The sequence below is a fragment of the Phoca vitulina genome, unplaced genomic scaffold, assembly GCF_004348235.1.
Source record: "Phoca vitulina isolate PV1807 unplaced genomic scaffold, GSC_HSeal_1.0 scaffold102, whole genome shotgun sequence".
Classification (NCBI taxonomy): Eukaryota; Metazoa; Chordata; class Mammalia; order Carnivora; family Phocidae; genus Phoca; species Phoca vitulina.
In genome coordinates, this window is record NW_022589805.1 from 515477 (window position 1) to 537127 (window position 21651).

The 21651-nt window shown below is 44.1% G+C and overlaps 1 protein-coding gene across 2 annotated transcripts in view; it reads right to left on the minus strand.

The window, feature by feature from the left end:
* Positions 1-21651, minus strand: part of ADCY9 (adenylate cyclase 9) — a 117792-nt gene that overhangs the window by 34929 nt on the left and 61212 nt on the right. For both annotated transcript variants that reach the window (XM_032397753.1, XM_032397752.1), the window contains one exon: positions 899-1089. In XM_032397753.1, coding sequence (XP_032253644.1) covers positions 899-1089 — 191 coding nt within the window. The remainder of the gene's footprint in view (positions 1-898; positions 1090-21651) is intronic.

The window sequence follows — 21651 nt, forward strand, 5'->3', positions numbered from 1 at the left end:
TTATGATCCTGTTGAACTTAAATACCAGCAGAGCTGGCTTTCAAAGCTGTGAATGAATGTGGATAAACAGGAACATACTGGATTAAAGCTGTAACAACAGGCCATCATTTGGACCAACATATCGTTTGATTATTTGAGAGCACAACACAGTGAAGGGGAACTGTTATCTCTCTTTTTCTTTTTTTTTTTCAAATGGAAACAGCAAATATTTCAACAGTAAAAACAAATAAGAGATACCAGTGGGGGAAATGAAATCACATGTGAAAACTGAGGAGCAGCTCATACACTGGCGTGGTTTCCTATACCCATGGCCCGCCATGTTAATCCTGTGGCAGTTGATGATGACAGAAATAGGTATGTGGAGACAGCCACCAGGAGGTCTCTGCCCCAACAATGAAATGCTGTAATGTTCCCGGCAAGCCCACACTCTTTCAGTGAGCTACACCACAAGATTCACCCACACAAACAAAATTTAAAATAATCGTGAGACATTGTATTTCAAGAGACATAGGAGCACTGGGGAAAATGGTCTCTGAAATAAGATACAAACGAGCTCACTAAGCAAGCTGCGAGAAGAATCACCTTTACTATCACTTATCATTAGCTTTCAGAGATCCCCAAAAGACAGCATAGGTCTCAGGAAAAGAAAACAACAGCTCGAGTGAGAAGCAAATTGATGCAGTGTGGAAAGAAAATGGAGGTGCATAATATGTCAAAAAAGCAAAGATGTTAAAAAATGCAAAATGCTGGTTACTTCATACTAAATTTAAAAATCGCAAAAAACCAAAGTGAAGGGCATTCCAAGTCGTCTGCCACAGACCCAAAGGCTGCTTATTATTTCACATGTTCTACTGCAGAATTAATATAAAATTTTAGAAGTAGAAAAAAAAAAACTAACCTTAAGGTTATCAAAGGTTTTGACAGTCTGCGCCAAGTCACTGACACTCCCTGGCGATGCTGTCCCCTGTCCCCTAGGACCCGAGGACACCCGTGAGCCGTCAATGACCTCAAAGCCAGAAAGCAAGGCCTCTGAACAGCTGCAATGAGACTCCTTCGCTCTCTGACCCGCTATCAGGTATGTCTTCAAACCTATGGATAAAAATTACAATCAGCACAGATGGAAACCACCGTTGGTTGAAATGCAGCTCGATCTTGCTTTCTATGCAGGACATGCTCCTGAAAAGTGGAGAGTAAAGTGAAAATATGAATGTCATATTTTACTACTGATTTCTATGATCTTTTCAGAGATGCGCATATTTCAGGGAGAATGTTTGCTTCCGAGACACACCATTTACTTATATCATGTTGTCTTTGAACTTTGGCTGCACATTTTACCTTGGGGGGCTGAAATGAGCATTAAAAAGCTCCTCTATGCAAGGGTCACATGACTGCTTTGTGCCGGTAGCTCAGCAGACAATGATGGTTGACCCTAGACATTCTTGGGCTTATTTTGTTCAGTCAGTCTATATGCGAGGGTGATCTAGAATATGGACCATGTTACCTATGTCAGGATTGCAAAACTGCCACGAAAAGTGAAACCGTAATGTGCACCACAGGAGTAATTAAAACCTCCCTTGATACAGATGATCAAGTATCAGTTTTCTGTTGGATCTAAACATTCATAGCAAGAACATGCAGCTTTTGTCAAGCTGTAGTCTATGATAATTTTATTCTCTCACAAAATCCTCATTAAAAAAGGTGGGGGGGGAGCACCTGGGTGGCTCAGTCGGTTAAGCATCTGATTCTTGGTTTCAGCTCAGGTCATGATCTCAGGGTCCTGAGATCGAGCCCCAAGTTGGGCTCTGCATTCAGATGGGAGTCTGCCCTCCCTCTTACTCTGCTCCTCCCCCCACTCTCTCTCTCTCATAAATAAAAATAAGATCTTTTGGGGGCGCCTGGGTTGCTCGGTCGGTTAAGCGACTGCCTTCGGCTCAGGTCACGATCCTGGAGTCCCGGGATCAAGTCCTGCATCGGGCTCCCTGCTCAGCGGGAAGTCTGCTTCTTCCTCTGCCTGCCGCTCCCACCACTGCTCATACTCTCTCTCTCTCTCTCTGTCAATAAATGAAATCTTTTTTAAAAAAATAAATAAAAATAAGATCTTTTAAAAAAACAGTTAAATGGACAATTAACCAATATCTTTACAATTCTTATTAAAGGCTGAAATAACACACTAAAGTATGCTACACTGTTAGGCAGCTCTAACAGGCAGGTAGGTCCCTGCTCCAGGTCTTCAGAAGAACTATCTGCTGGGAAAATACTAAGCAGCAGCTTTTCCAGGCAGAACTCAAGCAATTTCTGAAAAGGAAGCAAATCTTATTTAAATGAATCCATTGTTAGTCCTTACTGAAAGTTCACCACGCTGCAAATCTGTTGAGGGGAGTGGCAACGTAATTTGTTCAATAAACATTTGTTTTAGGCCTGGGGTCGGCTATAGCTGGAGAATAGAGTCAAGAACAAAAGAAAGTCCCTCTCTTGGAGAGTTTAAGCTTCAGGAGAAAGTGGCAATGAAAAGGCATCACGGGGGGTGCCTTGGTGGCTCAGTGGGGCGCCTGGGTGGCTCGTCCGTCCTTAAGCGGCTGCCTTTGGCTCAGGTCATGATCCCAGAATCCTGGGATCGAGCCCCACATCGGGCTTTCTGCTTGGTAGGAAGCCTGCTTCTCCCCTCTCCCACTCCCCCTGCTTGTGGTTCCTCTCTGGCTATGTCTCTCTCTGTCAAATAAATAAATAAAATCTTAAAAAAAAAAGAAAGAAAGAAAGAAAGAAAAGAAAAGAAAAGCCATCACGGAAACATCTGAGGTGAGGGGTCTACACTCCTAAACCCACATAGGTGCTTATGTTCAGTATAGTTTAATAAATGCTTTAAAAGTAATTACTTGGGGCACCTGGATGGCTCAGTCTTTAAGCGTCTGCCTTCGGCTCAGGTCATGATCCCGGGGTCCTGGGATCGAGCCCCGCATCGGGCTCCCTGCTCTGCAGGAAGCCTGCTTCTCCTTCTCCCACTCCCCCTGCTTGTGTTCCCTCTCTCACTGTGTCTCTCTCTGTCAAATAAATAAATAAAATCTTTAAAAAAAAAAAAAGTAATTACTTAAAAAAGGGAGGGTGCCTGGCTGGCTTAGTCGGTGGAGCATGTGACTCCTGATCTCAGGATCATGAGCTCAAGCCCCATGCTGGGATTAGAGATTACTTAAAAAAATTAATTAAACAACCTAGGGATTACTTAATTATCCTTCATCATGTTATGGTTACACCCCCATTTCTTCGTTCAATCTCTCCTCATCTCCCTTTCTCCTCATAAAAATACTATATGGTGTGTGTTTTTAAGTCACCTAGAGAGATCCTAGAGGACAGCCAAATCATAGATGGGAATCGAAAGACTTAGATAAGTAACTTTGGACATTAACTCACCCCAAAGAAGACCATGAAATACTCACTCTTAACTAAGGTCCAGAACTTCCATATGTCTTTTTTTCCTCCAACAAAAATACACAGTGTACAGGGTCAATCACAGTCACAACTAAATCCATGTATCAACTTGAAATGGAAGCATGAACTGGAATATGACAGAGGAGTAAAAGCACCTTTGTGTGAATTCCTCAGACTCCGTCACAGAAGACACTAAACTCACTTGCCATTTTGCCTTGGGAGAGTCAAAGAATGCAACCTCTGTGGGCTAACCAGAGAAAAGTGCTATTTCTGACCTAACTTGGAGTCTCCATGCTGGTAGGCTTATTTCTGGCTTTGTCAAAGAAGTGCATGGAAAGGCCCGTTCCCTGGAGCTGCTCGAATGGGCTCTCCCGAGAGCACAACGGACGGCCTGTGAGTCTCCCTGCAGTGAGCGGGGAAGGCCCTGGCTGGCACTCCATGCTGATGCAGAGGGCCGCCCAGGGGAGCGGAAGGAGGAAGGAGGAAGGAGGAAGAATGCAGTGTGGAGGAGCTGCTGCTGCAGGAAGAGGTTTTCATTATGTCTGTAGCCGGTCCTGACCCCAGATCAGCGATCCCTACAAGATGCTGGTGGCTCCCCTGCCTGAGGCTTCTGCTCCCTGTGGGTGAGGACTCCCCAGGGAAGGCAAAGCCAGGGCAGCCAGAGAGGCTCTGCTCTTGGAAGTCCTTGCTCAGATAATTGTTTATCCCCTCTCCCCCCACCATGCAGCTCCACACCTGCCAGAGCAAGTGAAGGAGGCCTTTCCTGGAGGTGTGACAACCAAAGCAGAGAACAGGCTGAGCCAGCAGACCAGAAGAGCACAGACTGAGCCCAACAGATACATGCATGGAGCTGAAGCTAGTACTTCAAAACAGAGGCATGCCCTCCACCAGGGGACGTGAGCGAGTGACAGCGGCCCAGCTCTGTAGTCACAAACTCTGATGCTGCCTCGGGGTGCACATCCCTGAGGCCTGTTGTTGCTACTCTCAACAGTGACGACCCAGTCGCTGCTCATTCATCACTCATCAAGTGCCTCCTATTTACCACACACTGTGAGAGGTGTGGAGAGGACAGGTGTGAACATGTCAGCCATGACCCCCACCTGTATGGGGCAGTCGCCGGAGGAGGGATCTAGACAGCGAGCAGGTATGAGTACAGAATCCTAGGACTAGGAAGTGAGGGTGCCCTGGGAAGCACAGGAGGGTGGCCCCTTACAGATCTGGGGGTTAGGGAAGCCTCCTGGATCAAGTGCCCTCCAAGCTAAGGATTGAAAGATGAAGAGAGATCAGCCCAGTGAAAGCCAACAGGGCCAGGGGCTAGAGCAGCTGCTATCAAGCCGTGGGTGTCGCTATAACAGTTCGTGAACAGGCCCCACAGAAAAAGAGCCTTTGGTAGGCATAGTCAAGGGACGGAAGTGAATTTAGTGCGGCTGGAACAGGGAATGCATGTGGGGCAATGGTCAGAGATGAGCAGGGGCCTGTGCAGGGCACCACGTACACCAGCTCTGGGAGTCTTCATGCTGGGAGCAACAGAGGGTGCGGGGGGAGATGGTAAGGAGCAGGCATGAGACTTAGGAAAGGCCAGGGAGCTGTGGAAATGCCAGTCATAGTGGGTGATAAGGAGTTAGGGGACCTGGGAGTCCAGACGTCACGGTGGGAACAGGAACCTGCTCTCCCCCAAACGTGGTGGCAGAAGCAATGCTTCTACAATGAGCCATGCAGAGATGGGTAAGGGCATGGGTTCTGCAGAGGAGCCCTCAGATTCAGGCCCCGCCACGTCTCCACCGGGTGACCTGGAGTAAGATATGTTATCGTAGGACGAGGCTCAGAACAGGATGTGCCCCATGGGGCTGATGCAAAGATGAAATGAGGAAGACGCATGAAGCCTTTATGACAGTGCCCGGCACAGTGAAAACTTCGTAACGTGAGCTATTATTATCAATGTGGGTGTCTGACTTACTTATCACTGGGAGTCTTCTTCGTATTCCACGTACAAAAACATTTGTGGAACTGTTAAATGAACATTGCTCCAAATGTGCTTCTAATGTGAACTGTTCTTTAGGGAGCCCCAGATGACCAACTGATGATGCACTGAGAACACAATGCTGCTAGTGTTCCAAAAGTCAGATGCATGTAGGCGTCCATAGCAAGCAAAATCGGCCAACAAATTAGGTATCCATGCTTATATGTGGAAAGCTAAACCTAAAGTGAAATCTTTTGCCAAAACTGGAGCCCGGTAAAGTAAGGCAGTATGGTGTGAAATTCCCTAGAAATGTATCCTGGCTGGATGACTGAGTTCTGGCCTCGTCAAAGTCTCAAGTCAAAGGAGTTTATAAGAGATAAGGATTTAATGAGTAACCACGACACACCAAGTTCGTAAGAATGACCCTCTTGGAGCAGAAGGTCAAAATAAGGCAACTAAATTATTTATTTTGTTAAGTATAAACAGGAGATTAATAAGATTTCTTACATTCCTTCCTGGTAATTGATTTTAAACCTCACCAGCATTGATGCCTTTTTTCATCAGCTTCATTTTACAGAGGCTACAGAAGGAGGACACGATTCCTACCACGATCCTACCTGGTGGGGGGGTGGGGGGGGGGCTGGTCTGTGGCTGCATGCACCAAGAAGACTGATGTGGTTAACATTCTTAAGCTTTGAGGATGAAAACTGTGGCTTGCACAAGACTGGTGCTTAGTTTTGGTGAACTAAGTGTAATTTGAGTGTATGCCAAAGTCCATTTTGGAAAAGCCAGACTATTCCGGCCTCTTTCTTTATCATGGTCTTTTGCTGCACGGCGCTTGCTTTGGAGTGAGACAGCCTCCATTACCCAGTATCAAGGACCTGAATGTCAGCTTAGCAGAAAGAGGAGAATACTCAGGAAGGAAAGGATGTTTTGAGACACGACCTTGAGAGTTAGCAGCATAACATAACAAATGCCTAGAAGTCTGCATCGCTGATGATTTGAAACAATAAACATAAGAGAGGCAATCAGTTTGGCCTAGTTCATAAACATTCTAAAAAGTTACTCCACTTTGTACTGTATTTTTCTTCATAACTAGGTCTACAATGGCCAAGAAGCATGAGAATTATTTAAACTACAGTGTAGTCAGTTGGGGCACCTGTGTGGTTCAGTCAGTTAAGCATCTAACTCTTGGTTTCAGCTCAGGCTGTGATCTCATGGATCATGAGATCGAGCCCTGTGTTGAGCCCCATGCTCAGCATGGAGTTTGCTTGAGATTTTCTGTCTCTGCCCCTCCCCCTGCTCATGCTTTCTCTTTCACTCCCTCTCAAATAAATAAATAAAATCTTTAAAAATAAATAAATAAAATAAAATGTAGTCAGTCAATAAGGAAAATAGATACTAAAAGATTCATCTATCAAATAACCAGGTTCTACAAAATTATAGATACGATATTTCATAATTATCTGTTGCTTCTGCTTAAGAAGACCAGAAGTTTTGGTGGGGAAAACAAAATAAAACAAAACATTTTGCAGCTTGTTAACATGAAAACACTCTGGATGGGTCTCTGTCCTTTCTGCTCCTACGTAAAACCACTAATCACAAGGACTGATTCATCCTGGTTGTCACAACACTTGACAATAAATCACAAGTTCCAACGGCAAATGGGTGTTGATGAAACTGAACCTCTTTTCAAAAAATGAAGTCCCAAATAATAAAATATGAAACAGCTACTCAAGCAGGTAAAAGAAACAAAGGGTGGGCACCGTGCCTGTTTAACTTGGTTCTGACTAAACCTTTAGCTAACAAAACAAACTTTAGAACACACATGTACATGCTCTACATCCTGCTCCTGGAACAGATGCTTTTCTGCACCTTGCCTCCCTCTCTCTACCCGTAAGAAGTAAATATGCTGCCATCACAGCCAAAGGCCAGTGACCAGGCCCTTAGTGACCATGTTCCCATGTACCGTCTTCTTCACTTTCGTATTTGGCCTTTACTAAATCCTACCCCATTATGTGCTATGGTGCCAAGTATTAACACAAGAGAGCTCAGTGGTGAAAACTTCAGAGACCCACTCCTCCCACCTCTAAAATACTCTTGAATTATGCTTTTATGCCACAGGCCTTCAAAAAGGCCACAGAAACAAGTTCTTTGAAGGAAAACATTTGACACACCCATAAGGAGCCTGCCAGGTACTATCTTATTCATTCATCTGCTCATTCACTCATTTACTTACCCAACAAATTGACTATTGAGTACTTACTGAGGGTGAGGAACTAACTGGGCAGAATGTTGAAGGGAATGAAGAGGAAAAAAAGCATACTCCAGTTTTAGAGACTGAGTGTAGTTGAAAAGTGTGACATAAACACTCAACTCCAGTTCCCTCATCAATAAAATGGAAACACTAGGAACTCAGCAATAACAGCATTTCACAGAGATGTTGTGGGGATTACATGAGTTAATGCACATAAAAAGGGAGAGATGATGCTCTTTCTTAGAGCGTCCTTAGGGGCACTCAGGAGTAACTCAGTAAACCGAGGAAAGGCATGAAGTAATGTTCACAAAACATTAAATTGGGGCGTGGGGGGATGGCAGTGAGTGTGAGGACAGTAGGTAAGTAAGTAATGACACACATCTACAGGAAGAGAGACTTACACGGATTCAGGTCTCTGTGCTGACGGGATGTTCACAAGGGACAAAGGCTTTCTACAGGGAGTTTTAGAAAACAAACCAAAAAAATGAAGGTCTATGGTAACTGCCTTGCAATACAGTAATATAACAGAGTTTAAATCATCACAGGCTGTGAAACAAGAAGGAGAAAAGGAGAGGTGTCAGGAGCCGAAACAGAGCAGCAGCTCATCGATGGTTATTCGCCAGACCGCCATCAGACAGAGGGAGCTAGCAGACGTCTGAAGCAGGTACAAGAGGAGTCACACACTGAATTCTTTCCCCCAGAGAACTGACAAATGACCATTAAAGATTTTAATAGTTAATATTTAAAATAATAGTTTAAAAGTTAATAATTTCAAAATTGCAGATTTAAGTACAGAACAAAGACAATGGAAAAGAGACTCCAGGAAGAAGATAAATGACTCAATTTATCATCTGAGAATAGGCGGCAACTAAATAGCTGACAAAGAAAACCAAACAAAGGGAAAACGCTGAAAACAGACATAAAGCTATGTGATGCTCAGTGAGAGAAGCCGGTCACCAAAGGCCACAGAGCCTATGACCCTGCATCTGTGAAAGGTCCCAACAGGCAAATCCGTAGAGACGGGAAGGAGATGAGTGGTCACCAGGGGCCTGCGGGTGGAGGAACAGGGAGCAGCCACTGGCGGGCACAAGGCTTCTTTCTGGGGGGTTGAAAATCTTATACAGTTAGTGGTGATGGTTGCACAACTCTGTGAATATACGATAAACCGCTGAATTGTGTACATCAGAGGGCTGCATCGTATAGGGTGTGAATCATACTTCAATGAAGCTGTTTAAAAAAAAAAAAAGAAAAGAAAGCAAGGTATGTGAGCTTCAAGATGCAACTGTTCTGAGATTGAGAGGAGACACAGAGCCAGTCATGAATACACCATCCTTGGGAATTCAAGGTAAAGGAGTGGGTGGTGGCAGGTAGAAGGAAAAAAAGAAAAAAGATAGGCTTGGAAGTAGCTAACTTGCTAGAGTTAGGATAGGAAAATATATAAATAAGAAACAAGGCTGGGGCGCCTGGGTGGCTCAGTTGGTTAAGCGACTGCCTTCGGCTCAGGTCATGATCCTGGAGTCCTGGGATCGAGTCCCGCATCAGGCTCCCTGCTCCGCAGGGAGTCTGCTTCTCCCTCTCACCCTCCTCCCTCTCATGCTCTCTGTCTCTCATTCTCTCTCTCTCGCAAATAAATAAAATCTTAAAAAAAAAAAAAAAAATTAAAAAAAAAAAAAAGAAACAAGGCTGAATAACCTTGAAAAACCAAAAAGTCGACATGGCAAGAGCTCAGAGGTCTGGGAGAGATTAAACAAAACAAAACACCAGTGTGACCTTCACAAGCTACCTCCCAGGATTGTCAGATTTGCACCCCTGACCATGGCAGTGTAATCCCAGAGAGCCAGGCCACACCCAGGCTGTCTTCTCCCAACCAATGACTCTACATGGTGCGACACAGCGTGGCTGCCGAGGCACCTCGTCTGCCACTTGCTCACTTGCTCGGCAACAACAGAGCCGAAGGCTCGGGCTTCCATGGCCGCCTTCAACACTGCTAGACTTCATCCAGGGTAGCCTTATTTGCAGAGGCATTTCCTTCTGCCGCAGGGGCAGACTACCCGCAGTGACACTTCCTGTGAGCATCTTCAGCTGGGAAGAAGGGCAACATAGCCGGCCTCACCCTACCCACCCTGGAAACATCCCACCATGCAAAGGAAAACACGCAATGCTTACAATTCCTGACTAGCCTTCCCTGGAAGGGCCACACTGGTGCCTTCGGCACCTGTTCCTCCATGGAAATGTTGATGCAGGCTTCTGGCATGATCCCAAGTCCCGTTTCCAGTACTTCTGTGAGCTTGCTGTGTTTTCCTCACTTTTCAAGCCAGTTTGCAGCTCACATCAAGGTTGAAGGTTTTCTCTCCTTTTAGGAGTGTTTTTTCCATGCTGGCTGGATCACTGACCAAAAGTTTCCCAAACTGCATTTCCTTGTTCCCACAGAGCACATGGCAGACTTGCTCAAGCCATAATAGCTGAGAAACCCAAAACCTCTATTTTCTGATCAAGAAGCTGTATCATCTTTGACATCTCCAATTTCTCATTTCATTCCAGTACTGGAGGCAGTCTTTCCTTTTTAGACCTTCTCCAGAAGACCCATAGTTGTGTTTGTGAGGTCTGTTTTTAATAACCTTAAAAGTGTGGCCAGGGGCACCTGGGTGGCTCAGTCGTTAAGCGTCTGCCTTCGGCTCAGGTCATGATCCCAGGGTCCTGGGATCGAGCCCCGCATCGGGCTCCCTGCTCAGCAGGAAGCCTGCTTCTCCCTCTCCCATTCCCCCTGCTTGTGTTCCCTCTCTCACTGTGTCTCTCTCTGTCAAATAAATAAATAAAATCTTTAAAAAAAAAAAAAAAAAAAAAGTGTGGCCAGGTGTAGGCTGCGAAGCCAGAGTGGGGCCACTCTGCCACTTGGAAGGCCAGGGGCTGGGTGTTCCGCTCTCCCATACCAGCCTCACGCTGCATGACGTGGGACTGCAATCTACGCCTCCAGAAAATCACAATGGTGTTGTGCACTCTTGAAAAAGCAAAACTGAAAGCGAAACCAAGGCAGTGAGCAATGAGCGCCCATATGAGAGAAGAGCATGCAAAACGGGGCACATGGACACGCACAGCTGGGGTGACAACCAACAGCCCCTCGTTCACAAAAGGGGCTGGAGGAGTCTTCAGAAGTCGCCTGTCTGGGGCTGGAAAGTGGAGGTCTGTACAGAACCTGAAGGAAAGACGGGAAGTGGATTCAGACTCCCCGGGAAGGAAGGTTCCAGACGGTTCAGCAAGCAGCTCGCTGCCCAGCAGAGGTGCTGGCCCCAAACCACACAGCTGAGTGCTTGAAGAAGGAAGACAGGAAAAGCAGCAGCTAACATCACAAGGAAGAAAGAAAGAATTATTCTGAACAATACTAGACTAAAAACACAGAAACACAGCCTGAGGACCTAATGTAAAACGTGGTGACTAGAGTCACAACACTGTACAGTCTAACTGAAATGTGCTAAGAGAGTAGAACTTAAATGTTCTTACACACACATACACGACAGGGAGTCATAATACACACTTCAAATATCTTACATTTTTCTATTTGTCAATTATACCTCAATAAAGCTGAAAAAATTAATTAAAAGAAACATGGGGCACCTGGGTGGCTCAGTCGGTTAAGCATCTGCCTTCAGCTCAGATCATGATCTTGGGGTCCTGGGATCGAGCCCCGTGTTGGGCTCCCTGCTCAGCGGGGAGTCTGCTTCTCCCTCTGCCTTTGCCCCTCCCCCGCTCGTACTCTCTCTCCCTCAAATACATAAAATATTTTAAAAGAAAAGAAAAGAAACACACCAAAATAGGCCAAAATATTAATAGGAAAACAGGATTATGGAAAACATTCATTTTGTATATTAGATATTTTTGTTATCTATCTTTAAAATAAGCACGAATTTTTTAAATTATTACACAGTATTTTAGACACAGAAACATGTAAGGATAAATATGCAGAGCACTCAGGGTCTCACCAGTCAAAGAAATCAAAGGTCACTTGCCCTGTTCAGGTGCCCTGTGGACTTTCATCCATGGCAAGTTCTTCTCCCCCAACAAAGCACATAACTATTCTGAGTGCCAGGCTGCTAATATTGTGGAATGCTAAACAATATGCAGCATTAACAGGGTTTTTTTATTTAAATAAATGACATTTTACAAGTATTCTTCTCAAAGCTCCTTTTTCTGGCTCAGCATTATGTTCGAGATTCATCCATATCAATGTGCATGAACTGCACTCATTTATTGTCAATACTATGAAGTTTCCCACTGAATAAATATACCACAATTTATAAAAGGAGAACTGAAAGTATTAAATTAACACCAATTACAAACTATGTTCTATTAAAAATAAGAAAGAAATATGAAAAATAGGTCAAACTTATTTATAACACAAAAATACCACTGAACTTATGGAGACTAGTTTAAAAAAAAATCAGGGGAGGAGCTCAAGGATGAAAGAAAAGTTGCTGGAAAAAAGTCAACCAAATCAAACTCAGGCAAAGTGGCAGGGCTAGGCTCCACAAAATCACACCGAAGTGGAAAAACACAAAAGAGAGAAATAAAATACAAGGAATACAGAGCTCTTCAAACTGTCGAGTTAGGGCGCCTGGGTGGCTCAGTCGGTTAAGCGTCTGCCTTTGGCTCACGTCATGATCCCAGGGTCCTGGGATCGAGTCCTGCATCGGGCTCCCTGCTCTGTGGGGAGCCTGCTTCCCCCTCTCCTCCCCACTTGTGCTCTCTCTCTCACTATTTCTGTCTCTCTCTCTCAAATAAATAAAATCTAAAAAAAAAAAAATTAAAAAGAAAAAACTGTCGAGTTAACGAGACTAAGAGGTAAAAACTCCATTATCCCTGGTCGGGAAAGTCCTCATGACTGCTGCAGATCCAGACCAGTATGCCTTCCACTTACACCAACTAAGAAGGGACCTAGGGTTCCAGGGAACAAACCAGGACCAGGCTGACTTGTGACCAGGTTAGGGGCAGAGAGCAGCCTAACCGGCAATACGGTTTGGCCTGGTACTTCAGCTGTACACAGCTGGGCTTAGAGAAGTATGAGAGGTGGAACTGGAGGAGAAAGTTCCAGATGGTTCCAGAAAACTGAAGAGGCTTTCAACAAACCCTTGAGGGCAACTGTAGGTGATGGGATAATACAGGATGTGGGCTAATGAAGTGTATATGGCATCTAGACCCAGCTGTCCAAAAGAACCGTCCACCATGATGGGAATGTGTGACAGCTGTCAGTGCAGTGGCCACCAGCCACATGTGGCTCCTGAGCATGTGAAACGTGGCTAGTGTGAGTGAACAGATGGATTTCTAATGGTTTTTTTCATTGTGACTTACATTTTCTTTCTTTTTTTTTAAGATTTATTTATTTATTTACTCGACAGAGAGAGAGAGAGAGAGAGAGCACGAGCAGGGGGAGCGGTAGAGGGAGAGGGAGAAGCAGGCCCCCCGCGGAGCAGGAAGCCTGACACAGGGCTCGATCCCAAGACCCTGGGACCACGATCTGAGCCCAAGGTAGACGCTTAACCGACTGAGCCACCCAGGCACCCATGACTTACATTTTCAAGAGCTCCGTGCGGCCAGCTGCTACTGTACTCAACAGTGAAGATCTAGATCCTTCTTTATTGGAGAAAAGGAATGGACTAGCAACAGAAAGCTCTTTCTTAACTTTATTAAAATAGAAAAGAGGTATAAGAACTATGGAAAGAAGAGTAGGTGGGATAAAGAGGACAACTGCATGTGAAACCAGTAAGTATTAACTTTTATTTATTACAGATGACATTTAGTAGCAAATATAAGAGAGAAACTACCCTGTACACTAATAGCAGGGTAGCAACTGGAAATTGAATAGGAAGGGATACTCCATCAAACAAAACGGTAGGATAATTTCTAATATCTCGGCCATAAAAAGAATAAAATCTTGACATTTGCAATGATGTGGATGGAACCAGAGGGTATTATGCTAAGTGACAAATATCATGTGATTTCACTCATTTGTGGAATTTAAGAAACAAAACAGAGGATCATAGGGGAAGGGAAGGAAAAATAAGACGAAAACAGAGAGGGAGGCAAACTGTAAGAGATGCTGAACTCTAGGAAACAAACTGATGGTTGCTGGAGGTGGGGGGAGGGATAATTGGGTGACGGGCACTTGATATAACAACGAGCACTGGGTGTTATATGCAAATGATGAATCATTAAATTCTAACCCTGAAACTAATAATACAGTATATGTAAACTAAATACAATTTAAATAAAGAATTTAAAAAAAAAACAGAGCTTACAAACACTGAATATATTCCAAAGAAGATGAAAATGGGTTGAAAAATTAGTTCAAAAATCTAATTCAGACGCCATCTTTATATATAGCTCAATTGCTTGTATATATTATTCCTTAAAAATGTTTTTAGTGTGAATATTTGTAGTTATGCCACATTTCTGCGTTTTATACACTTTACATTTTACTACATGATTCCTAAAAGCATTTTGTAAAACAAACGCGGGAGCTCTCTGATCTTTCGTACCCATTAAAAGCAACACATGTAGTAAAACACACCACTGAACAAACTGCTATTTCGTTGGGGTTCTCTCTGACTCCATGGGGCCTGAATATTTAACTAGGCATACGGCCACAGTGCTAATAGGATTTGGCACACACCGTTGAGCGAGGCCAGGAGAATGTTGCAGGAGTTACTTACCCTTCTGCTGAGGCTTCAGCCCCAGGCAAATTTGAAAAGCAGATAAACTCTGGTCACCTTGGCCAACCTCCCCTTTCTTTCTGCCTCTCCAGGATCCCACTGCCTCCAGGGTCCTCTCTGTCCAGTCAACCTACAGTGTGAACACCCGCCAAGCAGCCAGAGGACCTCTGCTTCCATAAGCTACAGCGTCACCAGACTGATTTGCACAGTATGCCCTCCTGAACTGAACTCAGGTGACAACATCTAGTGCCTGGTCGTATCCCAGAAATTCTTGTATCACCAACATGCAAAGTTTCGGCAAGGCACCACACGATGGTGCCTCCCATCAAACTGGCAGTTCCCAGCATAAAGCTCTGCTTCACCTGGGATCATCATGAATCATGACATTCCTGTTGGGTTCTTTGAAATACTTTAAATTCCTTGAGGACCCATAATAGCACCTTCTGGAAACCAGACGATGAACCACATGTTCTCAACCCGATCAGACCCAATGGCTCCTTTTTATTACGTTTTTATTACACACTTAATTTGTAATGTCCTCTTTACCATCCTGAATAAAATTAAACTCATGGACAATCTATAACCCTTCATCACTGAGACCATTAAAAAAACACCTCTAACAATTTCCCAAACACCCCACTGTGGAGCCTTTCCTCAAGCTGCCTTAGGGTACAGCAGTAGTGCCTGGCAAAGGCGGGACACCAGCAGAGCCTCCCGTCCTGTGGCTCTCTTCCCAGGCCTCTCCCTGCCAAGACAGAGCCAGCATGAAGGACATTTGAAGGCTAAAAATTCCACAATCCTGTATGTGTGCATCTATTACATGATTGGATATATAATGCATGAGTGTGTGTGTATCTGCCTTATTTAAAAAGGAAAACATTTAACTTATCCTACTCATTCTTTTAACAAATAAAGTGCTCCAGAGATCTGCAAGAATGAGGTTAGTCCTATTACAAAGGCCAATAATACCTTGCACCTGACTGTGCCTCAGCCCCTCCAGCACCTAGCTGAAGGCCTCACACAGAGGGCATTCAGATATGTGAAGAATCGGGTCACCTCTCTAAAGCAGCAGTCCACTTGCAAACAGTGGGAAAATCAAGGAAGGGCAGAATAAAATACTGCAAATACTGTAACTTCTCTGGAGGCTGAATTATAGAGTAACTTTCCTTACACAATGAGGAACAGGAAGCTACTCGTCTGCTGATTCTAGCCCCTCGCCCACTCTATGCCAGCCAAACACTCATGATACAACTGCAAGCATGGTATATATCGTGCCTACTGCCACGGAACCAGCAGCAGGGAGCGTAAGCAAGGGCCCAAGTCACGAGCTGTGACTAAGGACCCTGAAGAAAGTGAAGGGTTCCTGCCACAGAGAACAGCAAGTGAACAGGAGGGCTGGCTGGGAGACAGGAGGCAGGGAGGGTATCTATGAAGAAATGGCACTGAAGTGGAGACACTGATGATGAGAAGGAGCTGGTCACACTGTGGGCCCGGGACAGATGGCGCTGGACGGGGGACTGGTGTGGAAAGATCATCACCTCTTCTCCTCGTTGAAAGAGGACCACAGTTGCTGAAGCCAAGTGAGGGACAAAGTGCATCGTTCCATGAAGCTGGAGGGGCAGGCAGGGCCCTGGAGCCATCAAGAGCCTTCAGAGTCATGTGTTAGGCCTGTGGAAGGCTTCGGCAGAGTTTTAAGCTCGTGAATGCACAATCTGATTTTCTTTCCTTCTATTCTTGCATTTTAATTTTTTAAAACTTTTAAATTTGAACTAATTTATACATACAGAAAAGTTGCAAATATAGTACAAGGAGTTCCTTTATATTCCTTGCCCAACTTGTCCTAATGTTAACATCTTATTGTAATATGTCAAGGAAATTAATGTCTGTACAATGTTACTAACTAGACTATAGATTTTATTCAAATTTCAACAATTTTTGGTCTGATTTCTGTTCTGGGATCCTATCCAGGAGCCCACATGGCTGGCCTGCTTTTTTAAGAAAACCACTCAGCTATAGGTGATGAATGGCTTCGGCAGTATCAAGAGCAGTAGCAAGAAAAATAAAAATTAAAAAGAGTAGTAGCAGGGACTCATTCCCAGGTTGTTGCTATGGCCCAGGTAAAGGTAAGTGTGGCCCAGCTTAGGTGACAGCAGGGTAGAAGCAGACAGACTGACAATATGATATCCAGGCAGGACAGGTAAGACGTTCCAACAGACTGGATGTGAGGGATGAGGAGAGGAAATGAGGAGGACTCCCTGGGTTCTGCCCATAGTAAGTGGATGATGACAACGTACTTCCTGGGGTAAGACTGAGGCAGGTAAAGGTTTTAGGGACAAGATCAGAGGCTCAGTTTTGGACCCCTTAAGTTTAAGATGCCTACGAGGGGCGCCTGGGTAGCTCAGTTGTTAAGCGTCTGCCTTCGGCTCAGGTCATGATCCTGGGGTCCTGGGATCAAGCCCTGGATAGGGCTCCCTGCTTCGCAGGAAGCCTGCTTCTCCCTCTCCCACTCCCCGTTTGTGTTCCCTCTCTCGCTGTGTCTCTCTGTGTCAAATGAATAAAATCTGAAAAAAAAAAAAGATGCCTATGAAATTGCCAAATGAAGATGTCAAGAGGGCAGCCACATCATCCCAATCAGAGGGAAGATCTAGGCTAGAGGGGGGTGTTTCTACTACCACCCTGGAATGACGACAAGAAAGGAAAGGGCCAGGAAGTAAGTCTGGGGAACTTCAATGTCGATAAATGGTGTGGGGTGGGGGATCCAGCAACAAAGTCTGAAGCGGGACAAGTGGGGTTGGAGGACAGTCAGACAAACAGGATTCTAAGAAAGCTAGGAGGGGACAGTGTCTCAAGGAGGAGGAATGGGCAACTACATCGAGTACAATGTGGCTAGAAAAATGATCCTGGCCTTGGTGGTACGAAGACTATTGATACCATGACAGGTAGAGACACAGGTGAGTGGTGGAGGGCACAGGCCAGGCCTGAGATGGGGGGTGACATGTGAGCGTAAGTGGAGAAGTGGAGAAAGCCCACGTGCTCAATCCTTGAGAGAAGTCTGGCCATGAAGTATGGCAGAGAAGTAGGTGACGTGGCATCCTGGGAGGATGTGTGCAGGGCAGAAGTGCTAGAGACTGGTGTGGGCTGATGGAATGGTCCAGTAGAGGGGACAGATTAAAGATGCAGGAAAAGGAAAGGCAGCTAAAGGAGGAAAGTTGCCGAAAAGGGGAGAGAAGATAGAACCATTACCTCAAGTGAAGGGACTGGGCATTACCAGATGGAAGCAAACTTCTACTGTAAAGAAAAGAAAAAAAAAAAAAAGAGAGAGAGACACCTATTGGTAGACATTTGGGGAGGGTGTTGGTGCATTTGGTTTGGTGGGAATGGGGATAGAAAAGTAAGACTCTGACAGGATGTCGCGTCAGGTGATGTGCGGTTCAGACTGGCACAGATGCTCTCGCGGGTAATTATCTTGAATCTTCAAGATGATAGTGCCACCAGCCAGACAAATGATAGTGGCAGCTAGCTCTTTCAGAACAGCACTGAGAAGGCAAAGAAATAGCAAAGACACAACTAAGGCACTTAAATATCTGTTGAATAAACACAAAATGGATGGATAGATGAATGAGTTGATTCACCAAGAAATCAACTCACAAATGAAAGCCTGTTATGAAAGCAGAACAAGAAGAGACAGGAGAGTAAAGTGGGGTGATGTGCTCCAGACACCCAGAGAAGGAGTGTATAAAGAACTCTTCCAACAACAAAATGACACCCCATTTTTTAAAAAGGCAAAGAATCTAAATAGACATTTCCCCAAAGAAGATATGCAAATGGCCAACAAGCACCTGAAAAGCTGCTCAACATCATTAGCCATCAGGGAAACACAAATCAAAACCACAACGAGATGCCGGTTCATACCTACCATGACAGCCACAATGAAAAAGACAGAAGAAAACAGTTGTTGATGGGGATAAACAGAAATTGTCATCTTCATACACTGCTGGTAGGAATGTAAAATGAAAACACTCTGGCAACTCTTCAAAATGCTAAACACAGAGCTTCCATACGTGTTACCAGCGATTCTCCTCCTAGGTATAAAATGGAAACATACGTCCACACACAAACCTGTATGTGAGTGTTTACAGCGGTGTTATTCATAACTGCCAGAAAGTAAAAACCACCCAAAGTTCTATCAACTGAATGGTGTATACATACAATGAAATAGCATTCAGTGGTAAAAAGGAGTGAGGTTTTGATTCATGCTATAACGTGGGTGAACCTGGAAAACATCACACCCTGCATGATTCCATCATTATGAAAGGTCCTGAAGAAAACCCAGGAGGAGACCTGGTCTGCAGGACTCCAACAGCTCTTACAAAGCTCTAGTGGTTAAGGCAGCGGATATCGACATAAGGGCAGACAAACGGATGAAACAACAAAAAGTTGAGAAACAGATTCTCACACATATGGACATAATTTATGACAAAAGAGACACTACAGAGCATGGGAAAAGGACGGCCTTTTCAAATATAGTGCTTGGTTCAGGGTGGATATCTTTTGCTTCCTTTGCAGCCACCCCAAGACCCTGGGCTGGTAAATACATACATGAAAAAAATATTAACATCACTAGCCATTTAGGAAATGCACATTTAAAATAGGAAATAAACATCACCATATGTCTGTTAGTATGACTAAAATGAAAAGTCCTGAGAATATCAAGTACTGATGAGGACGAGGAACAAGAATGCTCATATACTGCTGGCAGCAATACAAAAAAGTATAGCCACTCTGGAAAAATCTGCAGCAGTTACTTATAAAGCTAAATGTACACTGATAATATGCCCCAGCAACTCCAAACCTAGATATTTTACCCTAGAGAAATTAAACATTATGTTCATACATAATGTTGTGCACAAATTTTTATAGCAACTCTATTCATAATTGCCAAAATCTGGAAACAGCGTAAATGTCCTTTGGCGGGTGCATCCACAGGATGGAATACCATTCAGCATTACAAGGAATGAACAGATACATGCAACAACTAGGATGAAGTTCAATCTTTCAATTACACTAAGCGAAGGAAACGAGTCTTAAAAGTTTATACACTCTAGGGGCATCTGGGTGGCTCAGTCGGTTAAGCGTCAAGACTTGATTTCAGCTCAGATCATGATCTTAGGGTCATGGGATAGAGCCCCGCATTGAGCCCCACATCGGGCTACATGCTCAGCAGGGAGTCTGCTTGAGATTCTCTCTCTCTCTGCCTCTGCTCCTCCCCCCACTTGCACGTGCACACACTCTCTCTCTCTCTCTCAAAATAAATAAATAAAATCTTTAAAAAAAAAATTTATATACTCTATGGTTCTATTTTTTTTTTTAAGATTTTTATTTATTTTTTGACAGAGAGAGAGAGACAGCGAGAGAGGGAACACAAGCAGGGGGAGTGGGAGAGGGAGAAGCAGGCTTCCCTGCTGAGCAAGGAGCCCGATGTGGGGCTCGATCCCAGGACCCTGGGATCATGACCTGAGCCGAAGGCAGACGCTAAACAGCTGAGCCACCCAGGTGCCCCTCTATGGTTCTATTTTAATGACCTGCTCCTAAAGGCAAAATTATAGGGACAGATAACAGATTATTTGTTGCTGAGGGGAGAGAGAGGGTTGGAGGTAGGTCTCTAAAGGGTCCACACAAGAAAAAGACTGGGGGTGGAACTGTTCTGTATCCTGATTATACTGGATGCTACAAAATCTATACATGTGTTAAAATTCATAGAACTGTACACCAAAAGAAGAAAGTCAATGCACAATGATTAAAAAAAAAAATTATACAAAAAGGAATTACCATACAACCTTGCAATTCTAATCCAAGTCTCCACTCATGAGAAATTAAGACATCTATCCACATCAAGACTTGTACACAAATGTCTAGAGAAGCTTTACTTACGACAGGCAAGAGGTAGAAATAACCCAAATGTGCATCAGCTGGTGAATGGACAATGGTATGTCCATACAATGAAATTTGACTCATCAGTAAAAAGGAACTAAATACTGATCCACACTACAATATGGATGAACCTCAAACAATATGCTAAGTGAAAGAAGTCAGATGCAAAAGACCACATAGTGCATAATTTCAATTATGTGAAATGTCTAGAAAAGGCAAGTCTATAAGGACAGAAAGTAGATTCCCAGTTGCTGGGTCTGGAAGCACAGTAGGCCTGTGGGTGATGAAAATGTTCTAAAACCAGATCACGGTGATGCTTATACAATTCTGTAAATTTTTTAAAAGTAAGTGAACTATACACTTTCAAGAGGTTATTTTATGGTGTGTAAATTATACCTTAATAAAACTTTAAAAATAGTGCTCAATTAGATATGCATATTTTTAATGAAAACTTGACCTGACCTCATAGAATACACAAAAAATTTAATTCTATGTGGATCATACACATAAATCTGAAAAGATAAACAATAACATATTTAGGCAACAATATAGAAGAGTAATTTCATGACCTCAAGGTAGAGGAAAATTTCCTAAATAGGACACAAAAAGCATTAAGCTAACAAAGGGAAAGACTAGTAAACGTCATACACGGTAGGTAGAGCCACATGAAATTGCCAATATCTGAACATTCTGATCTACACAAATGGCAATTTCATACTCAAAAGGCAAGACCAGGGTGGGGGAAGTTATTTGCCTCACATCCAACTGGGAGAGGACTGGTAACCTGAAAATAAGGAACACCTGACACTCAACAAGAACACAAAACACAAAAGACCACCCAGTGGAAAAAGAACAAACCCAAACGGCCAACGGAAATAAGAAAAGGCACTCAATCGGGGCAAATGCAAATCAAATAAGGGAATCAAAAATTAAAGCTACCAAAAGAAACCACACCCACCAGAGTGGCTGAAACCAGACAGGCTGAAAGGTAAGAATGCCGAGCAACAAGAGCTGGTCAGAGGAGGAACTGCGAACACAGCCTGCAAAGCAGTTTGCTATTATCTATATAAGAGTGGAAGACATTCATACTCTGGGACCCAACAATTCCATCCTTGGACGTTTATTTACCCAACAGAAACGCACGCAAGTGTGCAACAGGGTACAGGACATCCAGATGTGTCTGAATTCTGTTGAAGCCAAGATGGACAAGCCACACATCCGTCAACGGGAGGATGGATAGACAGACTGAGATACACTAACACAGCAATGAAAATGAACCGACTGCCAACTATGGGCAACAGGGATTAATCTCCCAAGTTTAACAGTGAGTAACAGGAGTAGCCCCCAAAGAATACATATCGCAGATTCCACTTATG